General features: G+C 41.3%; 1 protein-coding gene and 1 long non-coding RNA gene across 2 annotated transcripts in view; both read right to left on the bottom strand.

Moving 5' to 3' along the window:
• The window catches only part of LOC146635600 (uncharacterized), a 342,244-nt gene that overhangs the window by 40,683 nt on the left and 280,860 nt on the right, over nucleotides 1-20,701 (bottom strand). The window lies entirely within an intron of this gene.
• On the bottom strand, nucleotides 13,187-15,432 carry LOC146635614 (toll-like receptor 13). Its single transcript, XM_085349863.1, has 4 exons — nucleotides 15,157-15,432; nucleotides 14,340-14,937; nucleotides 13,482-13,599; nucleotides 13,187-13,400 (listed from the first exon to the last, which is right to left on the bottom strand). Exons 1-4 carry the CDS (start codon nucleotides 15,430-15,432, stop codon nucleotides 13,187-13,189), a joined length of 1,206 nt encoding a protein of 401 aa, XP_085205989.1.

Genomic DNA, 20,701 nt, shown 5'->3' with positions numbered 1-20,701 from the left:
ACATGAATGAGTTGAAGGGAAGTTATGAACTGTTTCTGAGAGACAAATAACACCAGGATCCTTTTTTAGGTAGCTGACAGCTGGTAACTGTGCAGGGGAGGGTCTAGCAAAGTTTTGCCAGGGGGCCAGGTAGGGCATTAACAGGGAAAGGGGGGCACAAAGAAATACTTTCTTATTCTCTATTAAAATGTCTCGCTTTTATTAAATAATTATCTGAAGCTTACAACCAAAGTTTTTATCTGACGTAAAATGTATAGAAATCATACATATAACAAAGAAGCAGCTGGAATCCACAGCTGTGTGTGTTCATGGAGCTGCATTTTCACCTGCTGGACATCATTACCTGACAAGTTTAACTGTCTTCAGAACATTGCAGAGGCCTTATTGACAGTATTTGGCTCTACATATCTGTGTGAGCAGGTTTTCTCTCACATGAGTGTCCTCAGGTAGCCGTCTGAATGCTGGACACTTGTGTCTCTGAGTGGGAGACCAGAGATCAGAGTGTATTAACAAACATGCCATATTGGCCCAGTTTATTTTTCTTATCATTGTTGTGAGGAGACCATAAATAGCATTTGCATTTTCTGTTGTACAGTTCATTTGCTGTTATGGAGTTCTTGTTATGGATAAAAAGTGTCTTTTTTTGTTTCAAAATAGCTGATAACTATTCGCTGATAGCTGCCAACATCTGCGAACAAATATAATTCTATAAAGTTGTTCTATATAGTGTGTAACCATTAATATAGAGCGTTATTAAATTTATTGCTAATGCAATCATATGGCACACTGACTTCTGAGGAAATTTTAAATGGCACTCCTCATCAGAAAGGTTGCCTACCCCTGTATTATTGTATGATCTAGTGCAGCGGTCTCCAGCCGGTTTATGCCCGACAATATTTTCATGGACTGGCCTTTAAGGTGTCGCGGATAAATACAACAAAATAAAACTAGTACCGGTACCGAAAAAAAAGATTTATTCATAACACACGTGAAAAGACCCAGGAAAACCGAGTTAACGATAAAAACGATAAGAAAATAACGCTGAAAACCATACATTTCACACCTGAGCCTCAACTCTCGCGGCCTGGTACCAAACGACTCACGGACCGGTACCGGTCCGAGGCCCAGGGGTTGGGGACCGCTGATCTAGTGTACAATATAAAGCACCTTGAGGCGACTATTGTGATTTGGTGCTATATAAATAAAATTGAATTGAATTGAATTGAATTAATAAATGCTACATTATAGTATATGTACATGTCATTGCATAGGGTTAGATTTACATTTATGGATATCCATATGTGATGGCATAGTCTTAAATAATGATGGACATACCCAAGTTAGTTTCACTTTAATATACAGAACCAAAACCATAAACCAAACAATTTTCATTAAAAGTCCCCATCACTAAACTCTCTTCTTCACATTAGTGAATTAGCAGAGCTAGGCAAGCAGATAGAGCCATTTTAAGTTCGTCACACCTTTAACTCCAGTATCTACATGGATGACTTATAACAGTAGTCATCCTACCTGCATCTGTTGTGTAAACCTTCTCTTCTTTGTATTACGGGTAAATAGATGAGGGAAGGGATACTTTAAGGATTTCATCAACCACACTGACATGCTTCTAAAGAATAAGCAGAGTCCAGGGATGAATTTAAGACTTGCCTATCACTGTGTCTGTGCTGCAGTGCTGGAAAGGAGAATCGGGTTAACGTGAGATTCAGGACCACTAATGTGGTTTTTGCCCTCATTGTTAAACACACCCAGGCACCGGTAGCCTAGAGCAGTTACTGATTAAGTTAAAAATAATATCTTGCTTGATTTAACACTGCTTAACATCTACTTTCGAGTCACTTCTCAGCCTAGAGTTATTTCATGCTATGGATTCTCAGAAAATGTGTCGGGTAGAGTACATGAAAGTAAATACCCAAACTCTGAAAAATACAAAAATGCACTACAATATCCACAAACTATAGATAACACAGTACAAACCCGCACACTGCTTAATCTGTCGTTTTTGTCCTTTGTGTCATGTGACGTGTAAGTGAACCAACATAGCAGCTTATGCTTAAATTAACTCGACTTGAGGGTAATTTTCAATTTTTCTTACAAATTATAATCAGAAATGCAGTAATTCAGTAATAAAATATAAGCATAACTATTTTAGACTTAAAGTAGATCTTACAAGGACATTCAGTATTTAAAATAGGTAATTATTCAATTACTGTAGATTTTTATGTGCCTTCAGTTCTCTAATAAAAAGTCTAGTTTAAATTGTTTTACAAAGCAAATGTTATTTGCATAAAATCTGACCATCTATTTTTATATACAAATAATATATGTGGTCAATGGTTTTTCCATTAATCAAGATAAAAGAAACTTACCTATTCCAAAGATTGTTCTTTCTTTCACCAGCTTCACTACAGAAGAAAAAACCCCAGAGGCAAATCATTTGTACAAGAAAGAGGAAGTTGGATCGTTTCCTCTCACAGACGCCACTACTTCTGCAGTCTGTCTAAACAAGCCCAAGTGTGACTGGTCCATGAAGCAAAACAGCCTAATGAAAAAAACATTGCTTTCTGCAGCTTGAACCGATGTCTTCTTTGTTCCTTATATTTGAGATGAGCCGCAAACAATGTCCAATTTCATTTATTGAAAAATATTTATTTTTAATAATTTTTATTTGATTTAAACAATTTAGGATTTGCCAAGTCCAAAAATGTTTTGGTCTGTAGTAAATAACAATAATTCACTTGCAAGCAGTGACAGCATGCCTTCCTGCCCTCACATCTCATAGTGAATATCATTGGGCCTGCGTGCACAAATTGGTTGCTTGCTTCCTGTTTCTAATTTGTGGTCTTTAAGAACGGTCACTAATAATAGTTCATGTTTCTGTATATCCTGTGTGAAATGTCAAGTGCACCACTGGGAAAAAGTTCCCTCACCCAGGGGTATCTAAGACAATGGAATGTATAATCTAATGTATAATCTACTTAATCTCTCTTCCACAGCATGTTTTCTATCCTGTCGTTCTTCTCTCACCCCAACTGGTCGCAGTAGATGGCCGCCCCTCGCTGAGCCTGGTTCTGTCAAAAGTTTCTTCCTGTTAAAAGGGAGTTTTTCCTTCCAACTGTAGCCAAAATGCTTGCTCATAGGGGGTTATATGATTGTTGGGTTTTTCTCTGTATGCGTTATTGTAAGGTCTACCCTACAAAATAAAGCACCTTGAGGCGACTGTTGTTGTCATTTGGTGCTGTATAAATAAAATTGAATTGAATTTATGACATCCCCATTTGAGGAGGAGGATGTCATCATTTAGCCCATTTACAGTTTGACATATTTTCTTTTTTTGGATTAAACTGAACAAGCCATAGAAAGTGGCAGCAATATTTATGGTGAGTCAAAAAAAAACAACAAAAAAACCCACTGCTCTTAGCCTCTGCAACTCATTTAACTTCTGTTTTTATTTCATTGTCAAGAAATAAGTGAAGGGTTACTTCACTTGGTTTTTCACTGAACAACTGCACAATTCTTTATACTCAAAATTTAAATGATGTGCCAGTTGTATGTGCAGTGCCGGACCTGAGTGACATTCCCAAAACTAAACCTCACATCAAATTGTATTTCAAAGATTAGCTGGACGGATTTTGCTACCTGCCTCTCATGTTATCAGTCCATTGAACTGAGGTCTAAGCTATAACCACTGCTCAAGTTTTAATATGTTTCAGTATGCTGCACTATAATTGTTTTATGTCGGTGAAAGGCAGTTTACTGTATTTTGTATTATTTAGCTTCATTTTTTATTTTACTTTTACACTTTAATTCAAAACTGAAACTTCTGTAAAGAGAGAAACCATTGAATTGCCTTCATTTTAAATACACTTTCCACATACCAGTAAAATCATATAGTACAAAAACTCATTCCATTCCACATCATCAGAGCATAAATAAAAAACAACAAAATATTAGTTACCCCAATGTCACTCCAGCCCTGAGGTACTGTGTCAGTCAGGTGAAGTATCAAGGAAACCAACAGTGCACTGCTAGAACTAACAAAAGATGAAATGATGCATGCTCAGTCATCCAGGTAAGTGCTTACTCGTCAGGTCAGGACTGTACTGTCTATTCACACTTACAGGCCAGTGGACACTTTAATTGATGAGGATATACACAAATATTTCTGGCACAACTTCACCTACTGAAAACCATACCCTGCTTTATTCTCTTGTGTGACTATAACTGAGAACCATTATTTCCAAATAAGAACCATGTTGTATTTAAGACTTATCAGGAACGCTTCACTGAGGTTACAGGGAAAAGAAGCTGAGGACAGCTTTCCCAAAGACTTCAAACAACTGGATATCTATTGGAGCCACAGGAGTTGCCTCTAGACAGATGCATATTTAAGGGAACTCCGCATTAGCTTGACTTTCTGATAATATAAACTTGAAAATCCTAGATGTTTTTCAGAAACGTTGACCTCTGATCTTGACCTTGACGTTGAGGCTAGTGGAATTTAGTTGATGTGGGTTTTTTTATGTATTGCAAAGGAAAAATCATTCATTGGTTTCAGGTTGGGTTTCATCAGTGTTATCAACTAACAGTGCTGTTTCTCACTCTTTGTCACAAACAGAGATGGGCAGTAACGCGTTACTTGTAACGCATTACTGTAATCCGATTACTTTTTTCAAGTAACGAGTAAAGTAAGGGATTACTATTGCAAAAACGGTAATTAGATTACCGTTACTTTCCTGTCAGCATGCTGCGTTACTAAAACCGTGATTTTTTTTTGCGAGAATGTCTCATGACAATGACGTAAGCAAGTGCGTTCGTGACAACAGTTGTGTGCAGATCAACAATGGATCACATATCAAGTGCGGGAGAGAGTATGAGCATGCAGCGTTTAAAGTGTGGAAGTACTGACCTTACTTTGAGTTTGATTCCATAAAAAGTGACAAAAACATTAGTGTCCGCTGTTCACTGTGTGGGAAGAAAAATTCTTTTTACAGCGAAAAAAACCCCTAAACTTCCGAGCAAGAACAGAGTGCGCTACCACGTAATGGGAAATTCACAGAGAAACTCGAGGATTCTTCAACTGGTCGCTGCGGCACACCTGTACCAGGGCAAACCCCACTCCTGCTTTACAGGTGAAAATATTTTATTGTTGCTGACGTTTAGCCACCTGAGTGCCGACAGTTTGGCCTCTGCTAGAAAATCCAAAGACCTGAGTTTATTGTTGGAGAGGTCGAGTATTATCAGGTTTGATCATGTTGATCTTGGAAAGCAGTGCTGTTTTCACTTAGAAATGGGGGTATCCTGTTGTTCAATACACTTGAGTCGGACAGAATAAGACATAAAATTGAAGGTTTTAGTCTGATTACATTACAGTGTCCATCATTTTAGCACAGAATAAAATAACCTGAAATTTGGCGCAACCAGTGATGAAAAATTGGTGATTCTCTGAGATAAAATTAAATAAAAAGGTGGTGATCAGTTTACACCTCAGAATCACTCTTAAATTGAGTGTCATACAGCCATAGAGCTAGTGATACAATTGCAAAATCAATCATCGACCTGCAGCCTATGATTTCCTGATGCCACATGCACTTATGGACACCCTTATGCTCAAACATGATGTTTCTAATAGACAAACATGGCCCTTCTGGTCTAAATGGCATTCCCCACATGAGCATTGAAGTCTCTCAGTAAGACGACAGAGTCCACAGGTGGAGCAATCTCTAGCACCACACACATGGACTCCAAGAAGGAAGGGTACTCTGAACTGTCATCTGACGCATAAGAGCAGATGACAGTCAGGACCTGTTCCTTGACTTGAAGGTGTAGGGAACAAACCCTTTTGTCCACCCGGAAAAACTCTAATGTACAGGCATCGAGCAGAGGGGATTCTAGGATACCCGGCCCAGCCCACATCTTCCGTAGAGAAAGAGTCTTGGGATGGGGGGGTGACTCATCCATCAGGGTGAGGTCACTGAGGCAGTTAAAAACTCCTTGGTGGCAGGTCCCCTTGGATGAATGAGGTATTCCCTGATTTCTTAAAGGCTCTGGATTATGTAGGGCTGGTTAACACGTCTCTTCAAAGTTGCGTGACAATCGGGGGGATACCTCTAGATCGGCAGACTGGGGTGGTGGTACCCATCTTTAAGGAGGGGGAATAGAGCATGTACTCCAACTATAAGAGGATCCCACTCCTCTGCCTCCCAGGGGAAGTCTATGCTAGGGTGCTGGAAAGGAGAATCTGACTGTTGGTTGAACCCCGGATACAAAAGGAACAATATTGTTTTCGTCTCAGTTGTAGAACACTAGACTAGCTCTTTACCATCTTGAGGTCTTGAAGGTGCATTGGAGTTTACCCAACCAGTCTACATGTGTTTTGTACAATTGGAGAAGGCATACAACCATGTCCTTTGGAGTGTTCTGTGTAAGGTGCTTTAGGAGTGTGTGGTGTCTGGACCACTGCTAGGATCAAGCCATTTGATCCTTTTACAACCATTGCAAGAACTTGGTCTGCATAGCCGCAAGAGGTTGGACATTCCAGTGGGTCCGCCGCTGTGGCAGAATCCATATGTTTAATTTGGCACAGATTTTGCATCACATGTTCATCCTGACACAACACTGTCATCTATCTGGGTCCAAGGCCATCATTATGAGCCAACCATGTAATGACAAATTACAGATTCTTGACTTGAAAGGGAAATGAGTTAGCCATTACACCATGGAGCCACTTGGTGACAGTATGGGCTGGATTATCTCATGAACACAGGCTCAGCCAGCTCGAGGGTTTCATCTACGTAGCACAAATTTTTTTCCCTTGAATTTTACAAATTTTGATGTTTTTTCAAAATCAATCATCTATAGCTTTTTTTTTTTTTTAATACAAAAGCATTTTCTTGGCTGTTGTGTCAATATTACTCTCAAAAAGAACAAAGAGCAAACAACATATAAATGCAACATAGATTATAATGAGAAATATAAGACAGTTAAGTGTGCTAGGTTTCCATCATTACAAAATCCAGTTCTGAGAAAAACTTTGATACTGCTTAACTGATATTGATTTCAATCACTTAATGTCAGCTACATCTCAACAGCTTTAAAGAAAAATTACAGATCTTGATTTAATGTGACCACATTTGTATCATTTTTTGCCAGTAAACGTGAATGATATTGTTAGGGTTTATAAACAGAGTCTTACCTCTTTCACAAGTGTTTCCTTGAGACATGATACTAGCATGAACTCAGAGTGGATGCGCTGCAAGTGCTATTAATCTGAGGAAGACAACAGTGGAAATTGTTTGTTTTCCGTCTGACTAATGGGGAAGTTAGACTGTTAAATAATAAAAGGTTTTGGTTCTCATTGCTGTATCGTATCACATATGTGTACACACACACACACACACACACACACACACACACACACACACACACACACACACACACACACGTAGAAAAATATTTAGTATACACATCCAGAAATGCATATACTATTATATATTGTACATATATTTATTAGTTTCAGATGTAGCCATTCTTGTATTTTGCTTGTTTACATTATTGTATTTTGCACAACTCTGTTGCTTGTGAAGCTCGCACACAAGAATTTCACTCACATGTGCTGTACCAATGTACCTGCACATGTGATGTGACAATAAAAAAAAAAAGTGATTTGAAGTGATTCCAGTTCCTGGTATGATGCTGATGTTTTGTGTAGCCCGTTTAATTTAAAAACCTATAGATAAAGACTTATTTCATTGCGTAATTGTCCCTGGTTTTGTCCAAAACACAATCTCTGTTGCATCACCTGACTCTTGCTTGCAACAAAAGAGGGAGTTCACACAAGTAAGATATGCATTAAGAAGTTTATTTACAAAAGGTGAAACAAAAACGTCAGTAAGTCAGGGAGGAGGTGAGGACAGTTGACAGCTCCACCCATGAGTCACATTAAGTTACAATAAAATGTGCTTATCAGCGCACCAGTGAAATCTCAGTTCCCATTTACACAAACTCTGCTACTCACCAACATCCCTAGCAATAATTTGGTAGTTATGAAGCATATTTAAAAGAATGGAAGATGGAAACACCAGAAATTGTTTAAACTAAAAAAAAGACATACTATGATGAACATAAAGTTCTAGAAAGAGCGTCAGCCGTCACATTTTCCGAAGCCTTCAGGTGTCAAATGTGCATATGGTAAGGCTGTAAAAATAAGAGCCATGTCATCAAGTGTTGAGTTGGATTCTTATGCCACAAGAGGACTTCTCGTGGCATAAGAAGACAAAATTGAAGCAAGAGTTTCCTTCTACAAAATAGACTAATTTAACTGGCAGGAATAAAACTTGTGGGAGAAGTAGCTCAATACCTGCTCCATCCTGATGCAACAATACTGCCCCAGGATCCACTTTGCTAGCGTCTACCTTCAGCTTGAAAGAATCTCTGAGATGGGGTCTCTCAAGCCCTGGAGCAGAGGCAAGGATAGCCTTGATATCCTCAAAGATTGTCTGATAATGATCTGACCACTGGAACATAACCTTGGGGTTTAAGGAGTCAGTTAGAGGAGCAACCACTGCAGAGAAATTCTCACAAAACCCACAATAATAACCCACCATTCCAAGAAAGTGTGGAAGTTCTTTCTCAGTAGTGGGAGAATTGAAGTGATCAGTAGCTTCCACTTTAGCTCTTACTGGATGTACCTGGCCCTGTCCAGCCACCTTACCCAAGTAAGTCAAAGTGGCCCTAGCAAACTCACACTTGGCAAGGTTCGCTGTAAGATTTTCCAAAGTTATGCAATCAAGGAAAGCACAGATGGACTTAAGATGATCTTGCCAGGTGTTGCTATAAATACCACTATATTATCTAAAAACACAGCACACCCTTCCACACCAGAAACCACAAAACTCATTAGGCCCTCAAATGTGGCAAGAATGTCTCTCAACCCAAAGGACATAACTGTATAGGAAAAGATAGTATAATAATAAAATAAAATTTCTTTTCTTAGGCAGTATTATTCAAAGACATAGCATACAGGTTTAACCCTTGACCCTCTTTTAGTTATGTCACAATAGGCCTAGGATAGAACTGTATCTTCTTCACTCACCATTTGTTTATTCACCACATTGCATTTAACCATTAGTTATTAATCTGTGGCTCTCTTTCACAGCACGTCTTTTTTTCTGTCTTCCTCCCATCACGCCCAACTGGTAGCGAAAAACGTCTGCCCCTACATGACCAGGCAGCAGCTCCCTGAGTGCCACAGGTTTCTGCTTGTTAAGAGTCTTTTTCATCTGCGTGTTGCCATGTGCCTTCTCAAAGTGGGTCTCTTGATTGTTCAGGTTTTTTCTGTATTATTATAGGATCTTTACCTTACAATATAACATGCCTTAAGTTGATTGCAATTGTGATTTAGAAATATATAAATAAAACTGAACTGAACAAGTTGCTGGGTGTTTGTTTTTTTTTGTCTTTTAAGGTAAAGTAGACCGGAAAGGAGAGAGAAAAGGGAGGTTCATTGAGTGGACAGTAGGTACAAGAAATGGTAGCCAAAGAGTAGAAAAAAAATCACTTTATCAGTTTACCACATTTGATTCGTTTACAATAAAACAAGCCCAGGGGCCTGTTCTTCGTACCTCGCTAAGTAGGTTAGCTGGATTTGATTGTTGACGATTTCACGTGATCCTGGATCGTTCGGTTCCCCGAAGCTCATCCGGGACTTGCTGTCATAGCAACAGAGCCGTAAGCGTAAACCTGCTCGGGAGCAGGTTTACTTTATGTAAACAGGATTAGATCGCGGCCACGCAGGTATGTCCGCTTCATTTATACGAAAGCAACAGCGATATTCCACCACTGTTTCACCATAAATAAATAACATCAATGTAACTAAAGATAATGCAGCACTTGATCCATTTATTGATTTCACACAGATACATACAGGTCATTTCCTAAAAAAGGGAAATGTACTATTAACATTCTATTACATGTATGTGATTATTACAGATGTAATTCATATTTCAGAGTACTTCGTGTAATCAAGATGAGAGACCACGGCTATAAAAGCGAAGGTGGATTTGGGAAGCCTGTCGCAGCCATGTCCTGTCCGTTTACGCGAGCCACCCATTGCGGAAAGTGCAAGATTGATAAGGAGAGTTTTCAGAATTCAGCGTATATTGTGGGACAGACAGGATCCTTTAGCTCAGCGCGACAGTGTGCTCATTGAGAGATATCGATATTCCCATGAGGATATTATTTACTTAACCAACTTGTTGACGAGGGGGTGCAGGACCACCACCTGTCTTTTTTTTGCTCTGCCCTTTTCTTGGTTGCTGTTATAAACAAACAGATTATTTCAGGGTCTCTTTCCAAGAGACGAAAAGCAATATAAGTGATAAATATTACCATTCTGTAGAATATTCTTATATTTCACTTTTACTTGTTCCCATGTTCTAGTGGGTCCTGTCGTCGCTCTAATGTGAAAGGGGATACAGTTGGCACGCGTGCCTAGGTTGCCAACCCCTGCAATAGAGATTTCAAACCTACCATTCATTAGCTAAAACAAACAATGTGTATGCTTTAAAAGCATCAATATCAGCTCCTCTCTCACAGCATGGTGAGAGTTTCTAAAAAATTATGTAGTCTTCATTAATCCCATTCAAATGTACATCCATCTGGAATAAACCTGACATAATACAGAACAATAACATGATTAACTTCCTTGATTGGAGCTGTAAAGGAATTAGATTCTTGGAACATCTATTCAAAAGAACAGACTTTATTCTATTTGACAGATTTGCTAAAAAAAAAACATGGAATTAAAAAGAATAGATTTTTAGAATATCAACAAATTAAATCTATAGTAAAAAAGACATTTAAGCCTAATCAAGTCAAATTACAAACACCAACAAATGTGGTACAATTCCTTGGTCTCAAAATCCTAAAATTACTCTCTAAAATATACAGAACACTCTCCAAAATAGATGAATCAATATCCCTTCCTATTGCCAAATGTGAGACGGAGCTATCAGTCAGCTTGCACAACAACTCCTGCTCTAAGATATTTTTAAAAAATCTTGAAATTGATTAGAAATCCCAGTCTACAATTAATACAATACAAAATACTACACCGGGGACTGAGGTCCATACTGCTGCAGGACTGGGGGGTGGTCTGCTTGTCTCTACCCCAGAGTAAAGGGGACCATTTCCTGCATCTGGGGGCGATTATCAACCATATAAAACTGTAGTGAATTACTTTTTCTAAGTGTGATGCAAGGACTTTGCTTATAATTTTAATGTCTGTATTTACCAGAACAAGTGCTCCATAACTAATTGCCTGCGTGGGATCTTTATCTGGTTTTAACAACAGGTTAATCATTGCAGTTTTCATGGTAGGAGAAATTCTAGACCTAATCACAAATTCTTTAACCATTCTTATGAATAGCGAGGACAGGGTTGGCCATAAATGTTCGTAGAACTCAGCAGGGACGCCATCTGGGCTAGATGCCTTGTTACAGAGTATTTGATTAAGAATAGTTCTTCTAGAGCTATAGTTTATCCAACATCGTACCTTGATCTTGTGTTAAATCAGAATCAGAATCAGAATACTTTATTGATCCCTGGGGGAAATTATTTTTTGTTACAGTGCTCCATTTTAAACCAACAAAAAATAATTTATAGACAGATCTATAGCACTCAGAAATTTGTGAATGTTTTCCATATTTGGGTCATGGTCAGAAGTGTATAGATGCATGTAAAACGCCCTAACAACATTATTTATATCTGGAAGATAATGAAAAGGTTTCCCTGCTGAGTCTTTGATAACTGTACTTGTTTTTTTTATTTTGTTTAAGTAGGTTTGCCATATATTTATCTGATTTATTTATTATTGTATTTAGATTTCTCATGTGTCAACCGCTGTATAAGAAACTGTGATTTTGCATTTAACAAAACATTTAAATCAAGTCTGTGTTTTCTTAAATCACACACTAGCTTTTCAGAAGGGTTGGTTGTCCAATTTCTTTTCAACATTTTAATTTTTTCTTCCAAATTGTGTCTTTGTCCTTTTTATAGGATGAGTATGAGATAATCCTGCCCCTTAAAACAGCTATGCCAGTTTCCTATAATAAAGTTAATAAATGTTGGGAGAATCATTTATATCCAAAAAGGATGTCCATTCTCTTTAAAATATTATTAAGTCCTACTTTTTTAGCAAAGATGTGTTCAAGCACCATCAGGTGGTCGATTTTTGTTGCCATTTTTTATTGAGTTTCAAAGAGACAGGTTTATGATCGCTTTGGATGACGGGAATTACTAGCTGGGGGAATAAATATATTCTCGATGATGAATGATGGACTTGGAAAAGTAAGTGAATTCTTGATCATCAGGGTGGTTTAAACTCCAACTGTCACAAAGCCCATAATCCTAATGGTTTAAAAATGACAGTCGATTGATATGTTCCATTATTAGGACTTATTGATTAGTAGTTAAATATAACAATATAAAAAATATGTACAACCCTAACCCCATTTTTATATTTATATTTGCACCTCTAAACACAACTATGCTTGTTCTTTACATAAACTGTATATGAAAGATGGATGGAGCCACCACAGCATTATCCACCAGCTGGAGAAGTCCCATTATGAAGCCTCAAGTTGAGCATGTCTGCAATCTTCATTTTGGTATTTTGAACGTAAGGGGGTGAATCTGACATGGATACCAAAGGATATCCTGGGCCATCTGACCTCAGCAAATCACATGATAGGGTGGGGCTAGGTTTCACAATGAGCTCACCCAAAACCTTGGCTGATTGTGACCTACACCCATTTTCACACCTTGGCTTGTGTGATTAGGTAGAGGATCATTAGAGGGTCCATTGTCCCTCTCGGAGGGACACTCCCACAGGGCTTAAATCTGTGACTCTCCACCATTTGACCCTAGAACTTAAGAAGCTTCTCAGATGAGAGGTGAAACATCTTCAAGCAACTTGAAGTCCAGACGCTTTCTTTCCCAAGCTCCTTCGAATACAAAAGGATAAGAAGAGCAACTTGTCAGTCTCACTGTAAAGCATACCCTGATTTATTCTCATTTGCAATAACTATATCTGCTTTTTACAAACAAACAATGATTTTTCCACCTCAGGTAAACTTCAGTGGATGACTATGGGCTGTCCAGTGCGGAGTCACGTGTGCTCAGCGGGGTTTTCTTCTCTCTCGAGAGCTTGTCGTATTTTCTGCCAGAAGACTCCAGTGTGTTGACCAGCCTGTGGCCAGCTCAAGTAAGAGCTCCTCTTCACCAGACTCCTTATTTGGTAGTACGGAGACAGCTGGTTGGCTGGTATGTCCTCCAGAAACACCATGATCAGCACATCCTTGTGCTCATCGAACAGACGGTAGCTAAAGAGATCACACGCAGATTAATCAGTGTAGAAGCTGGCGATGTCATTACATGTAAGGACAAAGAGTTGGTAACCATACCTGGCCATCTGGATTTCTTTGGAGCACCACTCACTCTGCAGGTAATTTGGGCTGATCACACAGATAGTCTTTCTGCTCCTATAGATGGCATCTGTAATGTTTTCTACAATGGGCTTACCTGTAAAAACAGAAATCTGAGACATTAAACAAAAATCTCACACATCAAACATGTCAGCATTTTTCAAGTTTTAACATTTTCTAGTTAAAACAGCTCTGGTGAATAACATAATGTGTAGCCTTTTCTATAAGTTAAAACATTCTCACTTTTGAGAATAGCAGGATCTACAGTAGTGTCTAAATTCCAGTCACAGCCTTTGGAGAACAAAGAACAATTCAATAAGCTTCTCGAGTAATAACTGGTGTTGGTCTTAACTTTAATTTTTATAGTTTCTGGAATCCAAGGCTTACAAAAACATCGGGAGTACAAAAACAGCTGTCTTTCTATTTTCTTTTATGCAAAACACAACTTCATGATTTCCTTTTCCTACATGTAGGATGCTTTGACAGTTGAGCAGCACATCTAAAGTTTAATTTTAGAGGTTTAAAGATCAATTTGTAGCTCTTGTCCAGATAGTCAGTCTAGCATTCAAACTTTGTTTTGTGGGTCATGTGTGATTGGCATTCTTGTTTGACATCATATCAACCATTTGTGTTTGCGTAAACGTAGTGTAGTAAAATTTTGAACAAAACAAAACAAAAAACGGTGGTGTGAAACCCTGATCTTTGTCATTACAAGTTTAGAGTGGCAACAATAGTGTTTAAAGGAAAGATGAGACAGAGTTTGTGTGGTAGCTCCATTAAATATTGATCTAAAAATAGAAAAATAGAAAAAAAGAGGCTAATGATAATCATATATACCTGGTTCAAAGTCTCTGTGGTGCAGACAGAGTTTCCAGCCCTGTTGACCCTCCAGCTCTGGAAGCAACTCTCCACAGACCCAAGCTTCATCATGAACATTGTAGGAGACAAAGGCATCGTAGCTGTGAGGAATACCTTTCTTCCTCCTCTTATTATCATAGAGAAAGGCCAGGAAGAGGTAATAGGCATATGTGAGGTGTGACCTCAGGAAGTGATAGATGAAGGATGCGAGGAGAGTAAGCACAACTAGACTAGAGCTAAAAAGGAAGCAGAGCAATGCAGCATCTATCCGACAGGAGTCAAAACCAAAGTCAAGGAATTTTTTTCCCCGTTGGCTGACAGGAAACGCACAAGTGTACTGATGTGCATTAACAACCTGTGTCTGTTTGCTGCCTTGAATCCACTGGATAAGACCGTAATTAGAACATTCACATGTTAAAAGGTTAGCAGATAGATCCAGATATGTCAAGCCTGGAAGGGATTGGATAACTGTTTCACTGATTACAAACAATTCATTGTCACTGACGTTTAGCCACCTGAGTGCCGACAGTTTGGCCTCTGCTAGAAAATCCAAAGACCTGAGTTTATTGTTGGAGAGGTCGAGTATTATCAGGTTTGGAATTGGCAAGAACACGTCAGATGTTAAAACTGAAAGCTCGCTGTAAGATATCCTCAGATGTTTCTGTTGCGGTGTGTATTTAAATGTGTCTGGGTACAAAGATCCCATGAAATATGCCTCTGTTATTAAGTACTCTAAAGAAGTCAGACCACTGAGAACATCTTTTGAAATATCGTAATATCCTCTATGAACCTTTATAACAAGTTCCTTCAATCTTTTTAAATTTGAGAAAGGCCTATCCCTTTGTTCAGAGCTGTTGTGGGTTCGGCTTTCAACAACATTTAAGATCAGAGTGCTTAAGTTTGACAGTCCACTGAAATGGTCGTAAAAATAATTATCACCTAACAGATAAAGAATCTGGAGGTTATCAAGTCCTTCGAACCCTCCTTCATCAACACTGTCACACTCGTCTAAGTCTATATACAAGTATTGAAGGGAAGACAGACTATGAAAATCTCCATGAATGAAATTCATGATATCAATATTTCTCAAATTTAAAAACTCCAGTGTCTGTAATTTATCTTTGAATGTATCTATAAATGACATAATCTTGTTGTTTTCAAGATTTAAGATTTTCAAATTGTTTAAATTTTGAAAAACACAGTCAAAGATATAGGATATTTGATTGTGGCTCAGATCGAGTATTGTTAGGCTTGTTAAATTCCAGAAGTAAGGACAGTAAAGTTCACTGATGTCATTGGAACTAAGGTCATAGACTTCCAATGTGGTGAGTCCTTGGACGGCCACTGGCAGTTCGGACAGTTCATTATTTTGTAATATCAGGCTTCTGAGCTGTGTCATTGACGGGAGTGCATTATCAGCCATGCTTTTTATATTGTTAAATGATAAGTTGAGCTCAATAAGGTTAGAGCAAGACTGCAGCATGTGCTCTTTTATGGTGTGAATTTCACTATTTCTCACATCAACTGTTCTTAGAGAAGGAATTTGGCAGGCAACGTCAATGAGACCATCATCTATCCACTTTTGTATGTTATCCATCTGAAACTCTTGAAGAGAGTAAGCAGTCTGCAGAATCGCTCTGTACACATCAAAGCTAAGAGAAGTTTCACTCATGTGCAGTCTCGTTAGGCTCCTCAAAAAGGTCTTGTTTGACACTTCCCACTCGATGTCCTTGGACCAGCCTCGCAAGTCCAGAGACTGCAGATGAGTACATCCTCTGCTGGGCTTTCTTGATGACGGAGGTGATGGTGGGCTCCCACTTCAGGTCCTGGGTGATGGTGGTACCCAGGAAGCGGAATGAGTCCACAGAGGTGATGGGGGTGTCAGTCAGGATGATGGGGGGGAGTGGGGCTGTGTGCTTCCTGAAGTCCACAATAATCTCCACTGTCTTCTGGGCATTCAGCACCAGGTTGTTGTGGCTGTACCAGGACACCAGACGTTCAACCTCCCTCCTGTAGGCAGACTCATCCCCGTCAGAGATGAGCCCAATAACGGTGGTGTCATCTGCAAACTTGATTAGCTTGACAGACTGGTGGGTGGAGGTGCAGCAGTTGGTGTACATGGAGAAGAGCAGAGGAGAAAGAACACAGCTCTGAGGGGAACCGGTGCTGATGGTCCGGGAGTCCGAGACATTCTTTCCCAGCCTCACATGCTGCTTCCTGTCCGTCAGGAAGTCAGTGATCCACCGGCAGATGGGATCAGGCACATTCATCTGGGAAAGCTTGTCTCGGAGATGGTCTGGAAGGATGGTGTTGAAGGCAGAGCTGAAGTCCACAAACAGGATCCTGGCGTAGGTTCCTGGGGAGTCCAGATGCTGCAGGATGAAGTGTAGGGCCATGTTGATGGCGTCGTCTACAGACCTGTTGGCTCTATATGCAAACTGCAGGGGGTCCAGGAGGGGGGCCGTGAGGGTCCTGAGATGGGAGAGAACTAGGCGCTCAAAAGACTTCATGACCACAGATGTCAGAGCCACGGGTCTGTAGTCATTTAGTCCAGTGATCCTAGGTTTCTTGGGGACAGGGATTATGGTAGAGGACTTGAAGCAGGCAGGCACATGACATGCCTGCAGTGAGGAGTTGAAAATGCCAGAAAACACTGGGGCCAGCTCGTTTGCACAGTGTCTGAGGGTGGCAGGAGACACGCCGTCTGGGCCGGGAGCTTTCCGAGCATTCAGGTTCTTAAACTGCTTCCTCACATCTGCTTCATGAATATGAAGAGTTGTGGTGGGAGGAGGTGGTGTGAAATCCTCTTTTGTGTGGGGTGAGGAGGGGGGTGTTGTAGGTGAACAGTTTGAAGGTGGTGATGGCTCTATGGAGGGGGGAGAGGTGGGGGAATTAGTGTCCAAAGTGCCTCTATTGTTGGGGCCGTTGGAGGTGTGAAGGCTGCCTGATGGCTCGTCAAAACGGCAGTAGAAGTCGTTAAGGGTGTTGGCTATGAGCAAGTCATTAGTGGAGTGGGGGGTTTTAGGCTTGTAGTTGGTGATATTCCTAAAACCTTTCCACACAGAGGCCGAGTCATTCTCTGAGATCTGCTGCTGCATCTTCTCAGAGTGCTGATGTTTAGCAATGTCCACTTCTTTAGTGAACCTGTACTTGGCCTCTCTGTAGCAGTCCCTGTCTCCGCTTCTGAACGCCTTTCTCTTTTCCAGCCACAGCTTTTTGAGTTTAGGAGTAAACCAGGGTTTGTCATTGTTATAACTCACCCTGGTGCGTGATGGCACAATGCTGTCCTCACAGAAGTGGATATAGGAGGTGACGGTGTCCGTAAACTCGTCCAAGCTGTTAGAAGCAGCCTTCATAGCGCTTTTCTAGTCCCTAAGGACCCCAAAGCGCTTTACACAACCAGTCATCCACCCATTCACACACTGGTGATGGCAAGCTACATTGTAGCCACAGCTGCCTTGGGGCGCACTGACAGAGGCGAGGCTGCCAGACACTGGCACCACTGGGCCCTCTGACCACCACCAGTAGGCAACAGGTGAAGTGTCTTGCCCAGTGACACAATGACCGAGACTGTCCAAGCCGGGGCTCAAACCGGCAACCTTTCGATTACAAGGCGAACTACCAACTCTTGAGCCACGATCGCCACATACACGTATCGTCCTTCACAACCAAAGATAAACAAGGTGTAATTTCTCTGAAACGACATCACTGCCTCATTATGTGACTCTAGTTGCTGAAAAGATGCAGGGATTTGTATGTATGTGTGTAGTTAATCTGATGTGATTTTCATGATCATCACAAGCTTGCAAGAAGAACATTATGGAACTACCAAAAAGGTGAAATATATCAGCAGTTGGGGAGCATTTTGACACGATATTTCCCAATAACAACTTTCGTCTTCTCAAATCAATTAGAGAGGATGGTCAGTTAGAGGCGTGTGTATATGTGTGTGCATTTAATACAGGACCTCAAAACAGGAAGATGGATCTATTGTTTGCCAACACAAAGCAGGCTTACAGTGCATCACCCCTCCCCCCGCTTGGCCACTCAGACCACAACCTGGTCCCTCTCCACCCCACCTACATTCCTATGGTGAAGAGGAACGTCCCCCCCCCACAAAGAAGGTGATAAGGGTGTGGTCTGAGGAATGCACTGAGGCCCTAAGAGACTGTTTTGAATGCACGGACTGGTAGGAACTCTACAAGCCTCACGGTGAGGACATCGACGCCCTCACCCACTGCATCATGGACTACATTAATTTCAGTGTTGAGAACACTGTGCCTACCCAGAAGATACAGTGTTTCTCAAACAATAAACCGTGGGTCACCCCAGAACTGAAGGCCCTGCTGAACAAGAAGAAGAGTGCTTTCTGGTCGGGACACAAGGAGGAACTTAAAGTCCAAAAGGATCTTAAATACAAGATCCGAGAAGGCAAGGAGTGCTTCAGGAGGAAGATGGAAAACCAACTCCAACAGAAAAACATCAGAGAAGTCTGGAGGAACATGGAAAAAATCTCTGGACACTTCCAGGACAATTGAGGAGCCACAGTGTCTGCCGGCTGGGGTTGGGCTAACGACTTGAATCTGTTTTTTAACAGATTTGACAATGGCCCACTTATCACCTCTCCCACCCCCCAGGTTCCATTAACCCCCCTCCAGTTGCCGCCCCCCCCCCCAGGTGCAATGCCATTGTCACCTGAGCTCTCCTCTCACCACAACCCTGCTTCACCCCTATCCACACATCTACCCGCAACAAAGCCAGGCCTACCCCCCACTCCAGCCCAGCCTCACATCTACTTCACAGCTGATCAGGTGAGAAATCAGCTAAAGAGGATGAAGGCAAGGAAGGCAGCAGGTCTGGATGGAATCTGCTCCAGACTGCTCAGGGACTGTGCAGACCAGCTCTGTCAGGTGGCCCTGTACATCTTCAACCTGAGCCTGAGCCTGCAGAGGGTTCCTGAACTGTGGAAGACTTCCTGTGTGGTTCCGGTGCCAAAAATTGCACACCCCAGGGAGCCCAACCACTTCAGGCCTGTTGCCTTGGCTTCTCATCTGATGAAGACCATGGAAAGGCTCATCCTGCACCACCTTCGGCCACTGGTGGACTCAGTGATGGACCCCCTGCTGTTCGCCTACCATTCTGGAATTGGGGTGGATGACGCTGTCATCTACCTGGTACACCGATCCCTCTCTCACTTAGAGCAGGCGGGGAGCACTGTGAGGATCATGTTTTTTGACTTCTCCAGTGCTTTCAACACCATCCAATGCGCACTACTGAGAGGGAAGCTGGAGGGAGCCGGAGTAGGCAAACAGCTGACTGCATGGACCATCGACTACCTTACCAACAGACCACAGTATGTGAGGCTCCATGACTGTGTGTCCGAGGTGGTAATCTGCAGCACGGGGGCAGCACGGGGCACGGTTCTCTCACCTTTCCTGTTCAGCCTTTACACTTCAGACTTCTGTTATAATTCGGACGATTGCCATCTACAGAAGTTCTCAGATGATACAGCCATCATTGGATGCGTATCAGACGGGAATGATCAGGAATACAGGGGGTCATCAGTGACTTTGTTGGCTGGTGTGAGACCAACGTACTCCAAATCAACGCCGGAAAGACAAAGGAGATGATCATAGACTTCAGGAGGAAGTCACCCCCTACGACACCGGCGAACATCCAAGGGAAAGACATTGAGATAGTGGACTCTTATAAGTACCTGGGTGTTCACCTCAACAATAAACTGGACTGGACTACAAATACAGACGTCCTGTATAAGAAGGGCCAGAGTCGACTCCACCTGCTGAGGAGACTGAGGTCCTTCGGAGTCTGCAGGACTCTGTTAAGGACACTCTATGACACTGTGGTAGCATCTGCCCTTTTCTATGCAGTGGTCTGCTGGGGGAATGGATGCACGGACAGGGACAGGAGCAGGATTGACAAACTGGTGCGGAGGTCTAGCTCCGTGTTGGGATGTCCCCTGGAGTCTGTGGAGGTGGTTGGTGAGAGGAGGATGTTAGTAAAGCTGACATCCATCATGAACAACCCACATCACCCACTGCATGAGTATGTGAGTGGGCTGAGCAGCTCTTTTAGTCAGAGACTGAAACACCCTCGCTGCAGGAAGGAGCGCTTTCGCAGATCGTTCATCCCAACAGCAGTTAGACTCTATAACTCCTCAATCACGATGTCATAAGTCACTGGACACTGTGAACATCCACGGTCACCACTTCATGCATAATGGACCTTCCATGTGTATGGACATGTGCAGGTATATATGTATGTATATGTATACATATGTGTATCTTATCTTATCTTATCTTATCTTATCTTATCTTATCTTA

This window comes from Diplotaxodon limnothrissa, linkage group LG3 (genome assembly GCF_057381915.1).
Source record: "Diplotaxodon limnothrissa isolate DT_005_m linkage group LG3, D_limnothrissa_male_GT1.1, whole genome shotgun sequence".
In the NCBI taxonomy this organism is placed as follows: Eukaryota; Metazoa; Chordata; class Actinopteri; order Cichliformes; family Cichlidae; genus Diplotaxodon; species Diplotaxodon limnothrissa.
Note: the sequence above shows the minus strand (reverse complement) of the source record. Positions and strands in the feature narration are given on the sequence as shown.